Source organism: Poecilia formosa, unplaced genomic scaffold (assembly GCF_000485575.1).
Source record: "Poecilia formosa unplaced genomic scaffold, Poecilia_formosa-5.1.2 Scaffold72, whole genome shotgun sequence".
Classification (NCBI taxonomy): Eukaryota; Metazoa; Chordata; class Actinopteri; order Cyprinodontiformes; family Poeciliidae; genus Poecilia; species Poecilia formosa.
In genome coordinates, this window is record NW_006800011.1 from 1,351,600 (window position 1) to 1,377,475 (window position 25,876).

Sequence of the window (25,876 nt, forward strand, 5' to 3'; positions counted from 1 at the left end):
CGAATCCTACCAGCTGAAAATGTGACAAATGTAACTTTGGTCCTCAGTTGAATCGAGTCTATTGGACCATAAGGAATGAAAACTCAAAATCTGAAAAGTGTGGCATACATTTAGGGGAGAATCTTCAGGACATTGGTTACAGCAGAAAGCTGAATGGGACACAGGAAACATGTCGACTCTGGTCAGGTGAGACCAAATTTTTAATAATTGAAACCTCAAATATGCATTAATACACACAGTGGATTAAAACAAACCAAAGATTTAGGTTCTGGTTTCTGTAGTTAAAAAAATGAAACACTGTTTCCTGGAAATAACTCCAATCATGTGCAGCCGAGGAAAACATCTGGAAAACAGAAGCTTGCATCATTTCCATCTGCATTCCAAGAAAACAAAGCAAATTTTATCAACTTTCCCTTTTTGCTTTGAAGATGAAACAAATTGCCCCAAATCACAATCTTATTGGAGAAGTAATTATACGAATAAAAGTCCTCCAGAAATTCAGCTTGAACCTGTGGAGATTTTCTTTGTATGAGGAAGATTTGAAGGTGAAATATTAAATATCTGAAATATGAAAGGTGTGATTGCCAGGAGGAGGGCGCTCCCTTGAAGGAGGCAATAAAACAACTCATTAAAACTTCTCGTCTGCTAAGACAGAAGATAAGAAACTGGAAGAGGTGGAGGTGGTGAGAGAGGGTAGATTCTAACAAAGAAAACCCAAACAGCCTCTGAAAACCCTCCATTTTTATCACTCTTGTCTGATTCAATGTCAAACCTACTCTGCATATCAGTAATAACTGGGATTTTAATAACAAGGAGTGCCTGAAAAAAGTCGATAATAGATTACAGATGACGAGGACTCGCTGTGTACAGGCACATTCAGGATGACACTTCTTAAATGGAGCAATCAGCGCAGAAGATGTCGAGCAGCACAATTATTGACCTTGAACTGAATACCAGCGAAGATGAATGGACGCAGACAGAATAACTGAAAACCAATTTCAGGTTTGATAAAACACTTAACATGTAGCGAGTTTACGGAGTTACATTAAAAGCTTCTTTTCCCTCAACAACAGGAGTCTCTTACAACTCCGGGTAGACAGATGCTTTTTCTTTGGTTTCAAAGAGATTTAGAAAGCATTCAGGAACTCAAAGTGTTGGGTTCTCTCCACTCAAAGGTCCGTGACGTTGTCAAATTACTTCATGTTAGACATTTTTAATATATTTCCAAAAGTTTTAGATCGGAAACCAAAAAATATAAAAAAATATTTTATCAAAAAATTCATCGGTTGACTCAGTGGAGTGCTGCATTATGACAAATATATATGTTTCTTTATTTTTTATATATGTACACATTATTTTGTACTTCATTGTAGGGATATATTGTAAATTCTTTTCTTCCAATAACTTCTTTTCATTCAAAACTTTTGTTTATGTTAACATAAAGTTGTAAGTGAATGAAATAAACATCAGGTTGGCTTCTGTGGTAGAGATAAGGAGGTTTCTGCTATTCATATAGCAGAAATACAAATATCTGGTGCTTAAACTATTATAATAAAGAGTTATGAATATTTTTAGAGCAGTCTCAAATATGTGAGGATTTCAGTTACTCGTTCTTAGATCATGAGATTTCAGTCCGATCAGTTCGGCCTATTTTGAGTTCCTTCTAGATTGAGATGTTTTAGGGCGTCTTGTCACTGTAAATTCAAATAAAGTGCTGTTGGCCACTCCTCCAGTTCAACTCTCACACTCGCACATGAAAATGGCTGCAAACAGATGTACAACTACACAATCATACATCTTTGAAAAGCAGGAGTAGAGCCTCCTGCATAACCAATAAGAATACAGTAAGCGGTTTCTGGATGGCAAGTCAACAACAAAACACTTGTCTTTTCCAGCAGCCATTGTACAGCGGTAAAACCAGACGACCAAACGTGCTGGAGCTCAGCTTGTGTTGCTAGGTGACGGGCTGCGCTTGGCTGGGGTTGCTAGGTAACGAGTAGCCCCTGCTGAATTGAGACATTACATTCCGGAGGTTTTTGAAACGGCTCATTTTCCAGACACCAAACCACACTAACCTATTGCAAAAAACCATTTGGGTGTTGTTTTTTAGAAGCAGTAGAAACTCAAATGGAAATACAAAAACATACAAAATGTGAATTCTTTCAGAAATACAATTAAAGTACCAATTGTATTTCCATCTAATTTAAAAAGTTAGTTTGTGGACAGAGCTACAGGATTATTAGGGTGAAAACCAAATGTAGAGCTATTGTGTAAAAAAGTTGGTGGTCTAAACGGATCTATTTGGAAAAACCTTTCATACCTCAGGATGCACCAAAGAAAACTGCTGGCTGGTTAGACAGGTGAATGGATGAACGGATGCGTATATTGGTAATCTGGCTCAAAGAGAATCAACAACAGAAAGCAACAAGCCTTTCCTGACTGCCTCCCTCTGTGATTTGCTGACAGAGAACAGAGAGTTCACACATCACTTGTCTGGCAGATCTGAGCTTTCACTGTGGGGGGAAAAAAAATGATGGCCATAAATCAGAAACTAATATCTGAAACAAAAGTGACAACTGGAGGTGCATTCGGGTGGTTCTGTCTCCTGCGTGCTGGAAATAGCCTCCTGGAAATGCCAACGCGCAGCACGTGTCAGCGAGCAAGTTGTACATCAGAGGGGAGAGGGAGGAGGCGGCGCAGCCAGACTGTCAAATCAAAGGGAAATCAAAACACGGCACGGTCGACCAGTCAGAGTGTCAATGAGGACCTGGGAGACGGTGCCGCTTCCTGCTGGGCAAAAGTACAAGCTGATTAAGTGAAGACACCGGCATCTGGGGAGGACAGACAAGCCAAGAGACACAACAACAACACAGGCTGAAAAGAATCATCTTTTCATCGGGTTTGTGGGGGGAAAATGGAATATTATTATTTGTGGACAAATGATGTGAAATTAACCCAAACACAGGGTTAATTTCGCTTAGCCAGAGCGAGTCTAAGTCTTCATTCTTTAGCCCTTCTAGGCCAAACGTGTCGCAGACGACACATTTTCAAGCCAACTTTGCGGTACTGTAACGATGCAATACTTTGGATTATCTGAAAAATTACAACAGTTTCTCAAAGGGGAGACATTGCACTTTCCAGCCAATATAAGGTTATTATGGTAATTTCACGCCCGCCATTGCAGAGAGCACGTTTTACTTCAGTTTACTCTGATGAAACACTTTTTTAATAGACGGTAAACTGCGAAAATTACTGCTAGACCTTGAAAGTTCCAGTTATTATGGAGAAATGGCAAAATATTTACTCACAGGGCATTTAAAGAACTTCGTACAATTAAAAAAAGCAAAAATATGAAGGCAGAGATTTGAGACTTAGGCATTAAAGGGTTCAAATATGTTCAAAATATCAAAATACTTGGACCACGACAAGAACTAAGTACACGTATTATTTCTTTGAATAGCCTCATTGCTAAAAATGTGCTATATAAATAAAATTACCTTACCTTTGGTGAGACGCTTTACCAGGTCGAGAAAGAGTCACATGCTGTTAGACAAAAGGCCCATAGTAAAGAGTTACATTTTGGATTCTGTTAGACGCTAAGGCTCATTCCTCAGAGAAACAGAAACTTATCAGGCCACAGAGACATGGTGTGATTTCAGGGAGTGTCTTCAGTCCATATAATCAGCTGCCCTCCTCTTTCTCCTCAGACGCTGCACAGACTTTTTTAGAAACTCTTCTCGAATGTAATGGTAAAGCGTCTCCTTTCAGCGCTGAAAGTTAATAAAATAAGTAAAGTCTGAATGCTTTTGTTGGCTGATTTTATGCTCCGTGTGTCAATACAAATTATGATTCATCGATCAGGATTTTCATTCTCAACACCTTCTAAAGAAACAAGAGAAAACAAGGGCTTTTAAAAATAAAAGGGAAATAAACTTACAAAAATAGGATTTAAATGACTCAAAGAGACCTAAAGCCTGCAGAACGTAAAACAAAGCAAAAAACTCTATAGCCATTTAAATAAAAGGGGAAAAATGGCAGAACTGCAACCAGAAGTAAACAAAACAATGTCTGCGTTTCTTATTTGTATGCTAAATATTGCTGAGCAGGAAACAGCGAGACATGGGGGACGTTGTTATGGCCATGTTTAGAGGCCCGTTGTCTTCACTCAAGTATTTGTTCTGACATGCAAGCCAAACAAGCACCCGGCCTGTGTGCCCGGCTGAAAAGGCTTCCTTCATGAACAGCCTGATAACAACAACAACTTATCATTGAAGTAATTATGAAAATGCCATTAGCCAGCTGTGATACTCTAATCAGACGAGGCGAAAAAGAAATGAAGGGAAACTATCTGCCCGAGTTTGCAGGTTGATTCGGGGACACAACTGGGACATAAAGTCCAAACCCCGCTCCCACTCTGCTCTTTACATCAAATGGATAGACGCAAAGTGTTGGCAGCAGGGCAATAATTAGCAGCAACTGGCGCCAGAAGAGAAGAGTGCCTAATGGCGTTGTTGGGAGGCTTTGTACGTTTTATACCCTCAACACTCAGGCTGCAGCTGCGCCGCCGGATCAGAGGGAGAACGAACACATTCCTGGAGTTCGGATTAGCAACTACGTGGCAACTGATTCTTTTATACCCACAGCTGTCTGCATACAGGAGAGGTAAAATACTGCCAACTTTAAATTATTTTCCACACAGCAATGTGCAAGATGATGTGAATAGGCAAAGAGACAAGCCATCATATGCTTTCTCTGAAAATTATCTTTATCACAGGGTGAGAAGAACGTAATTCCTTTATCTTGTTCCTTGTTTTATTTTAACAAAAACTGCATTCAATGATTAAATTATGCAACTTCCAATCCACAGGAGAGATTTCATTTCCACCCACTGCCTCATATTGATGTAGTTAGTCTGAATTATACCCGTTATTATGTTTCAACAGTTTCATCCACGCACAATTACACAGATTGCTTTGTCTTAGTCCATTGCCCAATAAAAGCAATAAAAATATCAAAGAAACATGAAACTAAGAGCTCGAAGGTTGATTCAAGAAGAATCTGGGTTTCCATCCACCGATAAAAGGTTGGGAACTGAAATGAAAATGAAAATATTCTGTTATCTTAGACACCAACAATGCTTTCCATACAATCAGTAAGAGCATTCAAGGTTTATTTCTTTGTTCTTGAACTTGTGAAAATTAAAATGCTGAACCTACGGCTATTTTTATACAATATTCAACATATTTTGCATATTTTTCTGTTACATAACAGTCGCCACAATAATTTCCTTTCAAGGTGATAAATTGGCAAGAATCTCCTAAAGTTTGTCAAAGCCAATTAAAATAACTAAATTACTCAAGAATCAAACAGATATAAAGCAAAGGACAGACAAAACAGGGTTTTATTTTAACAATATTATAGATGTGAAGTTGATCAAAATTTGTTTATTCTTCAAATTGATTTTGTTTAGTCATTAAGTTGTTTCTCCAGACTTTTATTGGTCAATTAAGTTCTGTTACCGTTGGTGGTTACCATGGTAACCAGTAACTGACAGCTCCTCTCCCTTTTCTGTTGCCATTGGCAACTGCGGTGGTATTAGGATTAGCTCTCTGTTTTCTTTACAAGTATTACATTTCAACATGTATTTTAGACAAATATAGTCATATACAGGGTTTCATAAGTAATTTTGCTGTGTTTTGTAAACGTTTTTAACTGTTATTATTAACGTTGTCCATTTTAGCGATGCTTAATTTTACAAATGCTAACTGCTGCTAACTGTTCATTGGTAGATATTGCTCTTTAGTTTCTTTAGGATTATTTGCTATATTCTGTTTACTGTATAGTGGCAGAAGCTAAAGGGCTGATGCTAACCACCAACTCGATTTCCTCTTTTGTTAGAATAAATCCAGTGAACCTGAATGTGTCGGTCGCAAAGTCAACCATACTGGACCTGAGACGAACATAGAAGGGCCACATAGATACCAAAACTCACAAAAAATAAATGCTGGGTGTTGAAAAATATCATTTGTTAGAGAATCTGAGTCACAAATTGAGAGCAAAAGCGGAAGAAGAACGTTATCTACCTTCCAAAAGTGATTGCATACACAACTTTTTCACTGTGATACGAAACTCAATCATATTATTCTGAACATATTTGCTGCAGAGGATGTCTGGGTTGTACGGATGCTATCAGAGCCCTATTTTAAGAGGCCAAAGTCAATGTCTGAGTCGGTCTGACAGCTTAATGACACTGCAGGACCACAAGGTTGATTTCTGGAGCCGGGCTGATGGCGCTGGCAGAGAATGTAATCATCGAGTCTGTGTGGGTCAAACAACACGGAGCACAAGGAGTCTCAGAACAGCAGGCTTTCATACGTCAGACACCATCACACAGGGCAAAGACAACCAGTCACATGTTTATTTATATTTGATTGCACTGAATTAAACATGTTCCCACCAGTGTTGTTCAATGCTAACTAAAAACAAAGCTGTGCTAACCCTAATGCATTAATCTTATTAGTTCAGTTGATGCTAAAGTGGAAGCTAATGATAACGACAGCAAACACTCAGGTCTTCTGGTTCTGGTCTGTTCTGCAGAACCATAACCAAACAAAGAGAAGCAGCATTCAGCTTCTATGCACCACACATCTGGAACAAACTTCAAAACTTCAAAAACTGCAAAACAGCCGAAACACTGAAGCTCTTTAAATATAGACCAAAAACCCAGCTGTTTATTGTTGATTTTTATTAATAACTTGAACACTTATCAACATATTTAATGTAGATTTGTTTGACATTTCATTTGACATCATTTGACGTTCGTTTGACATTTCACTGCAATCATTGCCTTTGTGTATTATTAGTTTTTATGAAGTAAAGCACTTTGAATTGAATACAAATAATCTCTTTACTTGACATTTTAATTCACATGTTTTTATGTTTATATCTTCTTCTTCTTTATTTCCCATTTGTGTTTTTTCTTGTAGGATTTTTGGATGAAAGAAAACTGAAATTAAGTTTTCATCGTTTTCATCCACTTCAAAATAAGAGCACGAATATAAACATTTAGCTACTCGAAGGATTTTTAACAGTCAATAGCCAAAATTCCAACACTGATGTTAACCTTTATTCAAATGGAAGTTTATAAAACAGAAAAAGAAAATTTATTTAGTGGAAGAAAAATGCACCAAACATCTTCAAAGTTAGCTAAAGCGCTAAAGGAACATTTAGCTCCGCCCACCACTGCTTTTCACTGCAATCATTGCCTTTGTGTAACCAAAAAAATCCAGTTCTTCCTACTTAAATAGGTTAACGGAGAAGAAAGTTTGCAGTCATCTTCTTTGCATTAAACAGACACTTTTTTTGAACATGTCGATTTCTAGGAAATAATTTACTGACCAAAAAAAATGAACAAACTCCACAAAAGTCCTCTTGTAAAATTGTGGCAGGAAAGCCAGAGAAGCTATTTTAAGTCAAATCTTTCCCAGATTGAGTTTGACAGATGTGTGAATACACACTTTCACTCAGAAGCACCCCTCAGAGAAAGCCCGGATTAGTGCAAACAAGCCCCCACAGAGATTCAATCAAACACCTACGTCTCTCTGGAGAACAGTGACATTTGAAGGGAGAGCTCTGACTAGGGGAGCTTATGCCATTTCATTCTAAAATTAAACCAAAAAAATAAATAAAAATCTCAGCCATCTCCACCAAAGAGCTACAAGAAGAGCGCTCTGTTTACAAACATTCGTAAATCTCATTTTTAACAAATGTCTTCATCAAAGCTTCATGGTGCCTTTAAAAGCTAAAGGGTTTTGAGATCTGTTCTTTGTTCAACAATGTGATGGTTGAACTTTGTACAGCTTGTCTTATTTTCATCCAACAGAAGCAGAGAAACAGACAAATGTGTCCTTAATGCTGCAGGAAGGCATATATAACATGAATATTTGATTACAGCATACCATGTCTCTTGTAAGTTAGCTTGACCATGCATGCAAACAGATAATGGAGTTCTTAGGAGGGCTGTGCACCACTGTGGATCCAGCCATTCTAAAAAAAGCATAACGCCATAGTGTTCTCTGGAGCTCATTAAATATTAACAATGCTTTTGCAAAATCTTCTAATCAACACTTATTACTGCTGGGTTCACCCCTGAAATCTGTTTCCAGCCCGCTAACGAGGCAGGAACAGCAGATTTAGGAAGTTTCCAGCAGCTTGTGAAGTCCACATCCTGCTCGTTCTCATGTATGGTGAATGTATTTATTATAACTACAGAGATGGAGCAGAGTGCACAGCAATGTGTTCAGAAAGAGCGTTATCTGCAAAGGCTCAGGAGGAAAAGAGGTTTCAAGCTAATCTTCATCACAACTAAACCAACTTAAGCCTTGAAAGAAAACTGAAGCAGCTTCCACTTTTACTCCCTCATCATGTTTCCTTCCAACTGAAGACAAACAAGCTTGACCAAATGCAAAATAACTTAATTTGTTTTAGAACTGGAAAGCTTCTTCACTGACAGACTGCTGCATCCGACGTGCACAAGGAGGCGTCATCACAGATCCTTCCTCTCAGCAGATGACAGACCGTAAAACCACACAAGCTCAAATTTCTTGTAAATTGTCTGTTTTATGCACATCGTGCATTTTTAAATGATCCTACTCTGTTCTGCATTTCTTACGTTGTAAATTTGCCCGTATGTTATTCTTATTTTTCAGCTTTTCTATATTTTTACCTTTAACTTACACATGAACCTTGTCTCTGTAGGAGAAATAAATGATATTTCTGTTAGATCAGTTTTGGATAAACAAAACCAGATCAATCAGGAAATGCCTGGTTCAGATATTTCATTATATTTTTATATGAAGAAATCCTGGATTGGTCTGTTAATGTTTTGCGATATTTTTTTCCATTCAGTTTTTTTTTCTTGTTGGTGACCGCTTCCTTGCATGATGGCAAAATGAAAAAGAAAACAATTTCCAGACACATGAAGGTGCCACAAACGATTATATGAAGAAAATCAAATGTCAAAGCATAGAAATCAGGATGAAGACCGGTTCTGATGGCCCAAAACAAAAGATAAAGATGATGCAAGAGTGTGTCACTACAGTGAAGTCCTGAGCTCCACTGACGATTTGACTCATGATAAATGAATATATAAATAATGTAGTCCATGTTGTCTATTTACATCTCGACAGCAAAGATTAATTGAAAAGTTGGATGCATTGAACTCGCTAATATTAATTACAGTTCAGTCTTAAAATTTGACGTTCATGAACATATTTTTAAAAAAGAACGATCTTTAAAAAGTGAACATGTGAACGTGCAGCAGGTGAAACAGATCTTTCTGACTGACGCTTTAAATTAACACACAACAGCCGACTCAGTTTGCCGCTGAAAAGACTGTGGCATTCAGCGTGTAAGTTGTAGGAGTTGCCCTCTAATAAATTTCTCTGCAGTGACCAGAGTCTCCTGCTCATGAATAATAAAGGGGGCTGCACTGATCCTATTTTTCACTCAGACATTCAGCTCATCTAACATTTGACACTGCAATATCACTCTGAAAGAGCCCGGTGCCGGGGCCCCGAGTCTCCAAGCTGCACACACAGCAGAGTCGCAACCGAGTTAGTTTTCATTAAAGTGTCACTTACAAGGCAAGGTGATGGCAAATTCATTTGCTCTAAAGGACTGGGTCTTCTTGTCAGGCAGGTTTATAAAGACATACTATAGAAGGTGGCGAGCTGCATGTAGAAAATGAACGAATTAAAGCAGCAGCTATTTTTCAGAAGTGATGAAAGCTTTTATTTAGCGTGCCTGCTGAGAAACTGTTGAGTTTGAATTAAACAGCTCACACCGATCATTTCCCAGAAAGTCTGCTGAAGCTATTAGCAAAGATTTCTCCAGAGCTCAGGTTCTTATTAATATGTTTATTAGAAAAATGTGAATAAATTACTTTCCATTCTTGTAATAATTCTGTTTCTCGGTTTGAAATGTAAAAAGTTTCACCGGAATCCGGAGCTTCCTGCACAAACATTTCACAATAAATGAATTATTCCAGCTTTAAAAACAATGAATGTTTGAGTTCACAGGAAATCAGCTGATCGGTCTAAAGAAATTACCGTATTAGGAGTTATTGCGTCTCTCACCAGTACTCACAGTTTTGTCCTCAACAGAGAAAATTACAGAAAAAGACAGAAAAAAGACAATTCCATCAGGCAGTCCCAAATGGATGTATAATCACTCATTGTCAACACAATAATGAAATGAGTAAGAACTCTTACTTTTCCCAAGGAGCCAAGAAGGAAATACAGATGAGGCTCAAAAATCACTAAACTAATGCAAAAATAAAAACTGAAGGGTGAGGACAACGCCTCTCATCCCAATGCGATAACTGATAATCATTCTCAAGGTCAGGGTTTAATAAGGTTTTATTTGTCTTCTGTTAGGATAAATAGTCTACTGATGCCCACAAATAGTTTTATTAAATAAATCTAAAGCCACGTTATCAAAAATCTTCTCCAACATGTTTATTTCACTGCAGCACCAACCATTTTTCCTCAGTGTCTGAGCCAAATGGATGAGAATGTTTGGGTACATCAGCATTTTGACTTCAGCTCCCAGCACGAATACAAAGTCACTTTTTAGGGCCAAACATGTTAAAAGTAAGAACTTTTAGCACTTTAGTGGCATAGAAAGCAAAAGAGTAAAGTATTAGGACAACAACAGATACTTGGAGTGTTTGTCTTTAAATAACTCAATAACTTCCCTAACTTATACGTAGTTAGAGAATTGCTGCTCTTTGGGTTTCATCCAATCAGCGCCAATGCTCTTCTGGCCAATAACATTTCAAGTAGCAAGTATTTTTGTGCCAGCTGCATTTTTTCCCCAAACATTTTAGATATGCTGTCGTGGTCTTCTTGGATGGCCATCGTGTTGTGAATTCAGGTCAAATGATAGAATCCATTTCTGTACACGTCACCCGTCGTCAAATTTCAGTGCACGGTTTGGTATTGTTAGAGAGAAATGTTTTTATAATGCCGTTGTGCAGGGAAAACATTATGACACAGATCCAGGTCACTTTGCTTGCTTAAGACGACCAGCCAGAGCCAAAAGAAGTCAGAAGGGAATTTAGGACAGATAAGGAATAACAACTTGACTAATTTGTTATTCAACGCCTTTGAGATGGAGCAGATTTCAATTCCCAGAAAATGCAACATGCATACAGTATGTATGAATTGCATGAGGATAACTGCGCAAATGAAGGGAAGCAATGTCACTGGTGGAAACTTTCAAATACACACCAGCAGAGATGAAATCCTATAAAAAGTGATGTATCCAGCAAAAAGAGAGATTTTGGATATTTGTAAAAGATGTGATGTGTTGGACTTGTCTCAGATGGGTAATAAATCTCCCGTTGGCTGAACAGTGAAGAATCCGAGTCCTGCGTATTGACTGGTTAATTCTCTGAGAGTATTTTTACGAGTTTTCCATACAATATTGTGATATACAATGTAAAACATACTGGATATAAACTTTAACCTTAAATCCTAAAAGCATTCTTGGGTTATTTTGTGCAACAGAAAGAGGGAAATAGACAGAATAAAACGCCTCCAGCTTGGTCTGCGCCTTTATTACAGCAACATCACAGACATCACAATACCTGCTGGATTCTCCGATCTGACCGTAACCTCAGAATGAGGCTGAATACACACTGTGTATCAATATTGCATGAAGCTATAAAGCACCCTGTCTGAGTGGGTCATAAATTACATGCACACATTAATTCTCCAACCACAACAGATGAAACATGACCCGAGGAAGAGAAAAGGACAACAAAATCCTGCATCAGTCCAAACATGATTGATGCTCCACCTGTGGAAGTGGGGAAGTGTCTTTATACAGTAACGTCTGAAGCCAAAAGGATTGGTCAATTACAAGAAAAAGAGAGATAAATCATCTATATAATGTCTCCCAAACATACTCATTGATCTTAATATTTCAAGCAATGCAGCTGTTTCTCAGTTTCATATTTCACAGTAGCAAAATGAAGAGGCTGCTGATGCTGCTGGAGGTTTTACTGCTTCTCCAAAAAGACTTCTGTTCTTTAATTGATTCTTTCATCCGTCTAACCCTGAAATATGCCCTGCACCACCGGCTCCACGACTCGTCCAAAGAGATTCGATTCACTCCAGCGCTGAAAAGCTAACGAGCTGGTAGCAAATATATTTTTTATTTTCATAAAACCCTACAGCATTAACTCCAAACTAAATATTGCTCAATGCAGAAAAATGTTCTGCTATGATTCATTTATGGCATCAATTATTTTCAGTTGATACAAAACTTTCCAGAGCGGTCCAAAGCTGATAAAGAAAAGATTTGCCAAAGTAAGGTTATGTGTTCAATTTGGAGTTTATTCACAAATATTTACAAGAAAAATATGCACAATCTGATGGAATGAGCAACAAATGGGTGGTTTATTTTGTTGAATTTTTTGATTTACTTTCAGGTTATGAAAGTACATCAAGTCAAGTTTTGAGGTTCTACATCTTCCCATGGCAAATTAGCTGAATTTCCTCCCATACTTGGCATAAAAAAATTAAAATAATCAATAGACAGTCGTTGCATTTCCATCAATCATAAAACTGCGCAAATTTAAATTATGAAAACCAATTTGCTCAATGGAAAATTGTCAATTTAGAGAAAAACTGTTTTTTGATTAAGTTTTTGTGCCAAGATCACATGGCTTTTGCAAAACTGCAATGGAAATACTTTTTTCACATCACAAGTCACATGACCAACACCAGGATGTTACTACTGGTGGAAACGACGAAGAAGATGACAGGAAGTGGTAGGAGAATGATGGTTTGTTTTTGTTTTTTGCAGACAATGTACAGCTAAATACATCAGAGCCCTCAGCATTGCGCATTTCATAAAGCTTTTCATTTGAACACGTTGAATCTGAATTTTTACATCTGTCGTTGCCATGATTTTAATGACTTATGTGAAAAAGCTTACTCACTCACGATTCTAATTTAATTTTTTATTTAACTGTTGAGGGTTTAAATGTCCTGTGAGTAAATATTTTTGCCCTTTTATCCATAACAACTGGAACTTTCAATATCTAGCAGCAATTTACCATCTATTAAAAGAGTGTTTCATCAGAGTAAACCAAAGAAAAACATGCTCCATGCAACAATGGGAGTGAAATTACCGTAATAACCCAATATTGGCTGGAAAGCGCAACGTCTCCCCTTTCAGAAACCATTTGAATTTTTCAGATATTGCAAAGTATCACAGAGTTACTCTACCGCAAAGCTGGCCTGTAAAAATGTGTCATCTGTGACGCCTTTCGAACAATAAGGGTTAATGGAAACCACCACAATTGCAAAAATTCTATTTTCTTCCACATTAGCAAAATATAGGCAAAGATTTGCACACATTTGTAACGGAAATGCAGCTAGAGATAAGACAAATACCAATTTTCCCATTTGTTGACTCGGAACAAGCCATTTCTTGGAGTTGAAACAAGTTCAGATCATGCTAAAAGATCACCAGTAAAGATTTCTTCAAGTTTCTTCCAAGACATAAATTCAAACTTGGTGACCTGAAAACCTATAATTGTGTGAAATCTTTGAAATGCCTTGTTAAATGAGAATTCAATAATTCAATTAAACAGCTACAAATGTGCTCATGTTTCACTGTTCAATTAACTGACTAACTGCTGCAGGAGTCACTGGGAGCGCGTTTTACAAAGGTAGCAACGGTTCACAGGCTCCCATTTTCCAACCATTAGTACTTTCTCCTGTGCAGGAAGCCAATGACACGCTGCCAGTGATTCCCTGCAATCAGACACACAATACCTTCCTGTCAGCGGCGGCACTCCAACAAAAGACGATGGAGGAGATATGAAGAAAGGGAGCTGGGAAGGGGAGCAGAGAGGCATTGATAAATGAGGTAAAAAGGTACAGCATCTGTTTTATGAGCTGATGAAGAAGACAAGATGGGGAAGAAGGAGCACTTTGGCACCGTCGTTTTACAGAGAGCAGCATTAACAAGCGTGCAACTGGTGGAAACGCAGAAGACGCAAATCGATAGATCTCTGATCAATGCGACGTCTTCCTGAAGAGATATCAGCTTCTGCAGAGAGATACAACTCTGACACGACAGTGTTTCACTTTCTATCAACTATGCTGCAACAAAAAACTTCCAACTCTTCTTCTACACCAGGTGTGGCACAACTGTCAGAAAGAAGATGTTCAAGAACGAGCCGAAGATCTGGTTACAAGCAGAGACATTCAGGTTTCTCTGCTGGATTAATCAACTCCAGCTTCTTTTGTTCAGTTCAACTTGTTACACAGAATAATGTCTGCTTTCACAAAACATCAAAATTAGCTTGTTTTCTTTCTGGGAGGCATTTGCTTCTTAGGGGAAAGGAGAACAGAGTTAGAAATGAAATAATAAAGACGATAAAAAAAAAGAAAGAAAATGTGGTTGATTTCTGACAAGCAGCCAGAACGTCGCTTGAAACGTACAAGAAAGAGCGAACAAAAACAAACACTGAATGTGCAAAATTCATTACAGCCTACAAACAAAATGGTGACAATTTGTTCAATATACAAGCTAAATCTGCAGTGCAGGGAGGTTTCCTGAGATTTTCTTATTGATTTCTCACATGAAGTAAAATAAAACAAAGGGATCTGAAATGTGGTGGAAAAATGTTGTCACTTTTGAATTAATTGTAGTCTAAAGGTCTTTGTAGCATCTTAATTTTACTGAAACAGAAAGAATCTGGATAATATTGATTTGGTTTGGCATCTTTTTATTTCTAATTCTGTGCACTCCATATATTCATAATGCTGGAGAAAATAACACTTTCTTGGTGTAAAACAGATGAAGATTTCTGCTGCGGGTAAAACATTGTGGTTGTATGATGGTTGTAAATTAGCTTTGGTGGTGCCAAAACCTTTGAGCACAAATGTGTCGTTAGCTCTACGAAAATAGGCAGTTATAAGCAATTTAAAACGGGTCTTAAGTATTTATGGACATGTTTGTTACAGCTACTTAAGTTCAGAAAAAATACATCGTTAGTTAGCCTTAAAAATATATATATGTTTAGGGGTTTAGAAAACAAAGTAGTAATGACCCAGTCATGAGTAGCGCTAGCATCACGTTTGAACAGAGCTAACAACTTTAGCTAAACAAAATCTGCTATCAGAAGGACAATAAATATTCTAAAAATTGTGGTACTTATACTTCATATTCCAATATGCTTTGCATAATGAACCAGAAAATGAAATAAACACCTAGTGAGCTTTGTAGAAACATATACAATGGAAGCTAACATTAGCTGGCTAACTAGCTGGACTTGTTTAGCTGCAGACAAGAAATGTAAACAATTTAGAAATGTAAACAAGTTTACAAACTGATTCACAAAGCAGGAAAAGTTATTGGTCACAACCTTGAGACACTTTCAAGCTTTCTCTGGTATTTTGTGTGAGAAACTTTCAACCGCAGGAGAGCTATGATGGAAAATTTATCTTTGGAAGCTGTAGGTTCAGAAAAAGGACCATCCTATACTTCCCACTTGTTGTAAACATAACTGCTCCAACATAAAAAGGCCATCAATGTAGAGGTTTATAAAACAAGCCACTGTCAAATACTTCAAATTCAAGCTTTGTTCAAATGGAAAATCTGCGTTGGAACTGGTTGTACTCTGAGTTATTATCTTGACTTTCCATTCAGAACATGAAAGATGGGATGACTGAGAACCATGTGCTGCAGATAATGGTGCTTTTCATTTTCCCCTCACAGACAGGAGAAGAGCTCCAAACCCAGCTTTGGAATCTAAAGTGACTGTCACTTTTAAAAATGAAGCAATCCCAGATTTTAAGAAAACCCTCCACTCAGCCCACTGAGAGGGAAAATAAGAAGAAGCGGAGGAAAACCGTCATTTTGTAAAGAGGATATTTTCCGAGCATAATATCTCGGTGCATTTTAAACCCAGCAGCACATGCAGGCGGAGGCTGGTTCATCCCAGGATAAAACCCCCGAAAACAAGCGCAGCGGTTTGGTATCTGCACTCCATTGCAGAAAGTGATGTTCAAACTTCTAGATTGGAGGAAATAAAAACAGCAGATGGCCCAACACAGAAGAGCAAACTCGTCGGCTCACAACTCATTTACATTTTGAAGAACAAGGAAAACCAATATGAAAACAGAAAAGTGCAGATTTTGGACGGGCAAAACGTGGTTTGAGAGAGGAACGAAAGAAGCCATAAATGTTTGTGACTCAAATGCAAATGTGTGCAAAACTTTGTCAATATTCTGCACATGCCGGATGAATAGGAAACAAAAAAAAAAACACACGAAAAAAAAAGAGAAAAAAACACCCCGCCACAACACCCCAAACACACACCCTCGCCTCCTCCGCATATTCTCCCACAAGAAAAACACACAGGTGAAAACAACACTCGCGAAAAGAAAAAAGGGGTTCCAATGCAACCCCGGGAAAACAAACAAATTTGAAAAAACCGAAAAAACAAAACAAAACAAAAAACTAACCAAAAAAAAATTTTTACCCCGAAATTGGCGTGTTTCCATTAAGTGAATTTATTTTCGTAATTTCTTTTTGTGCACATCTATGATAAATAGATACAGTTTATGTCAAACATAATAAAAACAGCCCTAAATGGGGAGTTGGCCTACGATTTAATATTTCTAACACCTACTCTACATCCCTGACTCATCTCTTTATGCGGTTTTTCATCTTTTTCAACGACCCAAAAATTTAACAATATAGAGCGACACGTCAGTGACTCACATGTCTTAATTGCTCAATTAATTAATGTTCTGACAACAACCTTTGCATTTTACTGAAAAGGTGTTTTGGATCAGAGGAGACAAGAGAAAGTCATCAACTTGACTTCTGTTTGAAATTGTAAAGTCTTGAATGACGAACTCTACACCACTCATCAGCTTACCGACCTCAGAAACTTGCTAAACTTTATAGTTCTACTAGTTAACTTCTAATATGCAGAAGGATATATTTAAGTATTCAAATTATGGGCTTCAAGCTCCAGTTGGTATTCTGCTGAATAATGTAATTAAGTTATTGTGTGTCTGGAAAGGTAAATGAATAATTTCTCAGTGGTGTTGGATTTTGAACCCATCAAAAAGTTGCAGGACTCCAGCAGCACCTCTTAGAACATTGTTTTAATTTAACTCAGTGATGAAAAAATATCACCAAACACCGACATTAACAAGCCAAAGTTCACACAAAATAAATGTTTGGAATGAAAACGATTCAGAGATATTTAAAAGCGTGTCCTTGGACAGTCCGTTTTCCAGCAGTTCAAGCCTTTTGTTACAGATTAATGCAGAATGCCAGTCATATTTTTTAAATAAGTTTTTGAGCTCAACAAAAAGCAGTTTATCCGCATCCTGACTCACAGCGAACGCCAAGTCTGCAGATTTGCACACACTTCTGTTTTAGTTGGTCTCCTAAAGCACTTCACAGAAAAATCCGAGTCAATTTTATTCTGACAAACAGGAAAGATATGCGAAACTTGGAGCAGAATGCCTAAAAAAAACAAACCAAAGGCATCCATAAATTGCAGAAATGTCAACTGAGCACAACTAAAAGGCTCTAAAGAGGTCTGAGCAGGAGAGTCGAGTCTCTTGTCCACAGACGCCTGTCCAGATTGACACTTAACCGAGTGCGAGTCAAGTGAGGTGCAGTGCTGCAAAGTGCAAATCAAATAGCAGAGAGTAAAGGTCGACAGTGTGAAATGGGGAGAGTTTAGCCAGCACACACGACGAGTGATGGAGATTAAAGTGAAGGGAAAGCTCTTGGGTATCTAAAGACAGCAGCACTGATGCGGGCTGAAGGAAAAGAAAGCAAAGAGCAACCCAGACACGGTGAGGATCAAGATGCACTTCTGAATTAACTCTAGATTTTAAAGCAAGCCAAACTCCTCTGTAGTCAGCACTTGACCTCCAGCAGAAAGAGTCTATCTTTACCCTTTTAAAGCCACCGTCAGCACCGCAATACAACACTGACTGGCTTCTGCTGTGCTTCAAACAGCCACCCTGTTAGGAGCTCTGGTCGCATCCTTCACTGAGTTTAATACACCTGAGGGGATCACCTCTAAGGAAGACGACAAACTTTGAGCCAGACTTTTTTTTATCCAAGTTATACCTCCTTCAGAGGACGACTTTTCAGAAAGGCCAGAAGTTAATCTGCCAGTCAGATTGGAGAAGAGTGATAAGAACGAGTCTTTTATCGAGCAGCAGAGATTAGAGTTGGGTATTTATCATATCGTTTATCATTTATCGTGATAACGTTGACACAATACAATCAAATTAATGAGGTTCAGATTGTCTGCATTGTTGGGAATGTTATTTTTAATATTTTCCTCCACTGTTTGCTCAACAATATCAGTGAATATCCATCAATTTGATTAAATGCAGTAATTGTGTGTAGTTTCTTTCTGTGACTGGTGTCCGAAAGAAGCACATTACAAAAAAGAAAGTCAAAGTTTATTTACATTTACAACAAACTCAGCTGACCAAAGTGCTTCACAATAATTACATACAGATGTGGGAAAATGAAGAGCCCATTGAAAACCTGGTGGTTATTCCACCAAATACTGATTTCTGAACTCTTCCTGAGTTAAAACATCAGTATTCTTTCTAAATGAATATGAACTTGTCTTATTTGCATTATTTGAGATCTGAAAGCACTGCACCTTTTTCGTTATTTTGACCATTTCTCATTTTCTGCACAAATACTACATTTTTGCTTGAGATTTCAGAGACATGTTGTCAGTAGTTCATAGAATAAAAGAACAATGTTCATTTTAACCAAACATATAAATATAAAGAGTAAAATCAGAGCTGATCATTTTATGTGGTCTCTCCATTTTTTCAGAGCTGTATGATAAAATAAGCTTGATTAAAAAATGATAATGAAATTGGCAGTAAAATACCAATAAAATTAAAATAAAAACCAAAGCACTTAATTTCAGTTAGGGGATGTTTTGCAAGAGCAGTATTTATGTTTAATAATAATATTTTTTATTTATGTATTTATTAATAACGCTCTTAACCTGTAAAATAAATAGCAACATAAAAGTAACACAAACTATCAAGGACAAGATTTTAAGAGCAAAAGTGTTTGAAGGTGTTTAGTTTGTGGGCCTGTGATTGATTTGTCACCCAGTCTCATCCATACAGCTACCAAAAGAAGAAATAAATCTAAAGTATTGTGATAAATCTTTAAGCCCATATCAACCAACCCAGCCAGAAATGTTTAAGGATTTTTAACATTCACAATTGAAGCTCTTTTCTTCACCTCCAGAGAGAGAATAAGGCTGGCAAACATGCGCAAGCCAACTACTTTCAAAGTCGAACCAAAACCTTCCAATCACTTAAAAACAATCAAACTCACCCTCCAAAATCTCTTGGCAGTCTCCACTCTGGAGGGCTTCCTGTGAAGGCCCAAAGGCGTCGCCATGGGATGATCGAACATCATTTTGAGAAGGTCCGGATCAGCCCGGTTAGCCTCTCTCTGCCTGCTGACGTTAGCTGACTGCTGCTCCTCTGGCAAGCCGCCGTCTGCCTCCACAGCTGACCGGCGTTTCCCACTCAGGCACAAGCTGCCACACCCAAAACCATTACACCGTCCACTTCCCGGCAACGACAAACAAAAACAACCTCCCCTCAAGGATCAGCCATCTGCAAACGCTGCAGCATGGCATCACCATTAGCGGGCCTTAATGGGGCGGACGGCGGGGAGCAAGGCCAGTATTAGCTTTCATCTACTCAAGAGGAGTCCTCTTAAACAATAACTTACAATTATCACAGGGCCAATATGATTAAAGGGCTTAAGCTAATGAGGAGGAGGGTGGAGATGCAGCAGGAGAGGAGAGGGGTGATGCAGGGTGAGCGGAGGTAATTCAACGCCTCTGTTTGAGACGCCACTGAGGGAACAATCAGTGCTAAACTGTTTATTCAACCATTAGAGCTCCAGCATGGAGCCCCGGCAGGTGAGGCGCTGATTTGAGATCAGAAGTTTGCAGCTGTGTTGGTGGGAAACAACAGCTGCGCAGTCTGATTAGCTCTGTTTTCTCTTGTTTGTGCATTTAGCTGCTAGCTACGGCAGCCCCCGAGGTGCAAAACGAAAACAGTGGCGAAAAGATGAAAAGAAAACATGGAAAACATTTGACATGAAACTATATGCAAAGCATTTAGATCCTGAAGCAGGAAACAGTTTTGCATATTTACACGTCTCCAAATGATTTGTGGAAAATACGGCGATTTGTGGAGGTTTCTGTGAAACATATTTATAATATTCTTCAGCTGAAACAATGATAACTGGCTACTGTTTGCAAAGCACAAAATCCGGGAGTGCAATTTATTTTACTTGGTGCCGATTGGCTGTACCAACAGTCTAGACCCCTCAGGTCTTCTGGTTCTGGTCTGCTCTGCATCCCCAGAACCAGAACCAAACGAGGAGAAGCAGCATTCAGCTTCTACGCACCACAAATTTGGAACAAACTTCCAGAAAACTGTGAAACAGCTGAAACACTGGGTGCCTTTAAATCTCAACTTAAAGCCCAGCTGGGTGGTTGTGGTCCGGTGGTCTCCTCAACATTTGCTATCAAATGGTTAAAAATATCAGAAATATCCTCATTATGTACTCAAATACAACTACTTGAATCCACAACATATTTACAGAAACAGAGAACATCTGCAGCTACTGTTACTGATTCATATGGGGGTACAAGATGCTCACAGTCTGAAAACGAGTAGTTCTATCAATGTTTCCATGACATCGCGTTGACTTTTTATTTTTTCAGCTCAAATCACTTCAGGTAGGGCTGCTCCAACCGAATATACAGTAAGTAAATACTTAGAGCAAAAGACATGTAAACATTTTATTTACTTTCACTGCTCAGTGGGAAGAAACACATTAATAATAAAAATCAGACTGCAGTTTGTCATTTCATTACTTTGGCTGAATCTTGATAAGCTGCCTTATTAGCTTTATTAGCTGCTACACTGCTTTCACAGACTGAAGCTTTTTTGTTAAAGGTAGCAAACATCTCATTCACTTTTAACTTTTTAACTTTTACGTTACTTAGAAGAGATTGAAACGGGAGGGAGAGGCTGAGGACTGGCAGGCAGCTGTATCTTTTGTACAAATATGTTCCAGATTAGCCTTTAAACCTGCAGTGTGTAACTTATAAAATTTAGCTTCTTTATAAAACTTTCATACTGCAGTTTTAATGTCATGTTACATGTTAAAAAACATTGTTAAAATCTGAAATACTTTTCAATATCATGTTAAATATGTTTTATAAAGCTTAACTGTTATATTTTAATATCCATTTTATATGTTAAATATTAATATACCAAAACTTGATATCATTTCATATCTTAAATAACATGTTTAAACATGTTTGTTCATTAAAACTGTATTTCAGGTAAGACTCAATTTAAAAATGTTATGTGTCGTAAATGTAAAAAATGTTAAATACAAAATGGTGTGATTTAGGAATGTTCATTTAAATAAAGTTTAATTGTTCAGGAGCACTTGCAGTCTTTGTCTTTCTTATCAAAGATCTGTTTCTTTTTTATTGAATTTGTTTTACATGAGAAAGGTATGTAGATAACTTGAAAAAATTAAGTGGGATTTAAAGCTGTAACATGTCCCATTAACATGATAGAATCGTGTTTGCACAACAATTTCATTGAGCAATACTGGCAATGAAAAATATTATAATAGTGTTGCTGAGACATAAAAAAAAGTTACTAATTTTACCATAATATATTTACATTATGGTAGGAGATAAAATGTTTGTAGTTTCAACTTAATATTTTCAAGTAATCTCATCTCATGATTATAGCATCATAGTGATGTTGCACAAGTCCTGCAGTGTACTGCTTGTTAAAATTGTATAAACTCCAACACATATATTTTTGTACTGCATAAAAATCATACTCTGCTACCCTATAAACTCCACTTCCAATCTAGCATCATCAGTCATGTCACACAACACATTAAAAACAACACAAAAACTATTATACACCATTAAAATGTGTTTGTCTCTCCCTTATCTCTGCCCAGGAGATGCAGCGGGGGTAACTCATCTCAGCACAAGTCCGATAATAACTATTCCAGTCTTGTCAGGAAGTAATCTTCTTACAAAGCCAAGGCCAATAAATTAAGATAAATCTTCTTTTGATATCCGCAGCAGCCATCATTAAGCCGTCTGCATGCTTTAGAGGAAACGCTCTTCATATTTTCACTGAGCTGAAGTGACGCTTGCTTGAAGGGATTTTGGTCTGCAGGGTACACCTGGGTGTTGATGTGCTAAACTTCATTATCTGTCCATTTCAGAGATTCTTGGATATATTTAGATTAACAAAATAGCCACGATTCGCCTACCAGCTATTTGATTTGCATCATTATTCCAGAGATAAACAGCGAAGCAAGGGCATCATTAAGGCAGTCTTGTTGCTGCTGCAAAATTTACTTCCCTCTTATGTTGTTATTAATATTACTACATCCCTTATTGATTCAGGTAAAAGTCTCATTGAGAATAAAATCTATTTTTCAAGTGAAGCCTGGCCTGAATCGGTCTGCAGTAATCAGAGAAGCTTTTCAAGATGAAACTGAGTCATGGGTTGGATTTTTTTGGGTTGAATCGATCGAAGTTGGACCATTAAAGTTGGATGTGGGTCACATTCGCTTGCTGTGTGAACGCAGCCTAAGTCAGGTCTCAAATCTTTAGATCCAAAGTCCAAGTCTGATCTCTTAGTTTTGACAGATTCTTTTATTAAACACCTGACAGAGGAGAATAGAGCTATCTTTAAGGCTTTATTCAGTAGCACCACCCACACTGAAGATAGTTGATGTTAGTTCAGCCTGTTGATTATAGGGGAATAAAAAGTGGCAAACTTAAGGAATATATAAAAAACACACTGGACTCGTACTCCTCACTGCTCCTGGCCAAACGGGAGGAGATTTACTACACATCTGCAAATTCACAATTGAACAATGCAACATCTTCTACAAAACATTAAAAATCTTAATGAGTTTGCTGCTTTTATTCCTCCAGATGATCAGTAATAGTTTTGAGTTTCTAATCAGGCTAAAAATAAGCCAAATTTTTTCTGCACCTCAACTTCTACTAACAGTAGGAGTAGTTTTTTCTGCACCGATATCCTGCATTGTAAATAGTCCGTCTCTAGCTGCGTTTCCATTGACCTTAAAATTGTGCAAATTGGAATTACAAAAACAAATCTTCTTAATGGAAACATGGCAATAATAATATAAAAAACAAACTTGGTTTGTTGGCTGTTTCAAAATGTGAGTATTTCACAAAACCGTATTGTAAACACTTTTTTTTGCCTCATACGAGTCATGTGATCAACAGCCAGATGTTACTACTGGCAGAAATGAAGAGGAGACCGGAAGTGGTAAAACGAAGTTTTTTTAAATATTGCATTAATCTTTGTCACGTGCGATTTTAATTGCAGTTATTTATTGGAAATACCGTAACTGTGAAATTGTGTGGGGTTTTTTGTTGGGTTTTTTTTTACATTAGCAGAATATTGACAAAGTTTCACACACATTTATAATGAATACGCAGCTGTTCTCAGTGTTCAACACACATGCACATAATGTACATCTTTGGAAAAGTTACCCAACTTTTTTCCATGGATTACGAATCCAGTGTTTATTTTTAATAACTGCTCAGTATTTTTTGTTATTGTCTTGTACATTATACTATTGGGTTTTTATTTATATGTTTTTCAAACTTTAAAAGCCACTATTTCTGATGCTGCTGTTCAACCTGAATTTCCCCTTTGTGAGACAATAAAGATCATTTCTATTTTTATTTTTCTACTAAGGGTTTAACCTCTCATAATTAGGAAGTTAAACATACAATTAGTTTGGCTTCGAAACCTTATAACCAACAAAAATACAAACTGCTGTAATTTATAGACTGGTAGATTTTTTTTCTCAACACAGGACACCACTCAATCTTCTTGCCTTTGACACATACAACATTACAATATTTATCAGTGGTGTGTATAATTCAGAAACTTGTCCAGTTCTGTCCAACGCCAGCCCAGAGGTGACAAACTGACACATAAACCAGGCAGGCTGCTTTCTGTCTGAGAAATGGATTACTAATGGATCAGATGGAGACACAAACCAAGGGAAACCACCAGGGAGGGCCCTGCCTCGTCTTTGAAGGAAGATCGCTCCAACTTCGCCCCCGAGGGAGAAAACCCCGCCGGGGATGGCTTCCATCCTCCAGCAGACTGCGAAGTTTGTGGCGTAACCGCACCCCAGCAAGCCGAGGCGCTGCCTGAGCCGAAGGCAGCCATTAACCTCCCGTCTGCGCTTTAGTTCCCTTCACATCACAAGCAAAGAGATGCAATGCCCGCGAGGCCAAACACGCTCAAAGTCTGTACAAATAAAGAAAAGCAACTAAGTGAAGGTGTGAAAGTTTCGTACATGTCCCAGAGTCCCTACGTGTTTCCTGCTGCGCGTCTTTGTAAATTGTGCCGACACAAGCCAAACGGTTATCACCAGGGAGCATCGGCGGCGCAGCAATCTAGCTCTTACAGGCCCAAGCTCCACAAAGCTCATTTACAAATCCTCGTCCCCCTGATGGCCCTGGAATCACACCGACAACACGCTATGACCAGTTAATAACCGTCTCATTACAGAGTCCCCGAGGGAGAGGACTTAAATATGAAATCATGACTCTAATTTGACATTTTACAGCACCTCAAAGCATATGGATGTAGTTACGTCTGTAGATGGGCTCATTGATATTCTCCGTAGTAACCTGTTCAAGAGTGAACCACATGTGAAGCTTTATTTCTCAGCCTTTTAGTCGGGACTTATTGTATGTTTTTCAAGCTGCCAGAGTGGTTCTTCCTGCCAACTCTCCTTGGTGGGGCATTCAAGGACACTCGATATTGCAACGTTGGCAGCTAACAAGCAGCCAGTTTTGTTCTCTGTTATCAGAAAATGTAACTCTGAAGCCAAACATCAGGAAGCCAAATACCAGGGGGATGACTCTGCTTTAGGAATGAGAACGCTCAGATTTTTCCATCTGAATAAAACATGAGAAAAAAAAATGTTTTGTTTTCAAACGCTGCTCAAACAGAAGAGAAGAAATTTCAACCCCAGAATGTTTCTGTGTGTCTGGTGAACCCTTTGACTTGATTTGGGCTTATGTTCTGGATCACAATCCTACAAAAGACATTTTCAGGGTTATGGCAGAGGTCAGATGTTAATTAATAACATCCTGAAATAATAAAGCTGTGCAGAGATGCCGACAAATCAGTTTTTGCAAGTTCACATCCCAAGTATTGGAGTCACTATTCAAAATTTAAATCACTTTATAGTTTTAATGTCCATCATCATACAGCTTGCATATAAAGCTGAATAATGAGACATAAGGAACTGTTAAACAGTACAATTAAAGAAAATCCCACACACAACTGATTAAGATAAATTTTGTATCTGTATTTTTTTTATTTCTTTTTTTACAAACAAGTTATTTTCTTTCAAAACTACACTGGATACTCACTTGTTCTAGCAGTGAACATCTGAAAGCTGTGAAGTAAAAATCCAAACTTACAATAGCTTACAATATATTCACATAAATAAAAAAACTAAATCATAAATGGAAATTTAAAATCGAATTTAAAATTTTGACATAAAAAGCCAAACAGTAACAACGTTTTGTCTCCTAATTCACTGGATTGGATGTAACCTAGTTAAAGCGCTGGGTGTTTGTAGAAAATGAGCTATTACAAACGTTTAGGTGGCCTATTTTGCTTCCTTGAATAGTTCA

The 25,876-nt window shown here is 37.9% G+C and overlaps 1 protein-coding gene across 5 annotated transcripts in view; it reads right to left on the minus strand.

Annotated features, from left to right (window-relative positions):
• The window catches only part of dpp6a (dipeptidyl-peptidase 6a), a 280,730-nt gene that overhangs the window by 140,071 nt on the left and 114,783 nt on the right, over positions 1-25,876 (minus strand). Inside the window, exon 1 of one of the 5 annotated variants that reach the window (XM_016673256.1) lies at positions 19,438-19,536. The exons of the other annotated variants lie outside the window; for them this stretch is intronic. Within the exon in view, the coding sequence (XP_016528742.1) occupies positions 19,438-19,521 (84 nt within the window). The 5' untranslated portion in view covers positions 19,522-19,536. Of the gene's footprint in view, positions 1-19,437; positions 19,537-25,876 lie in introns of those variants that run through there. 5 annotated transcript variants of the gene reach the window in all.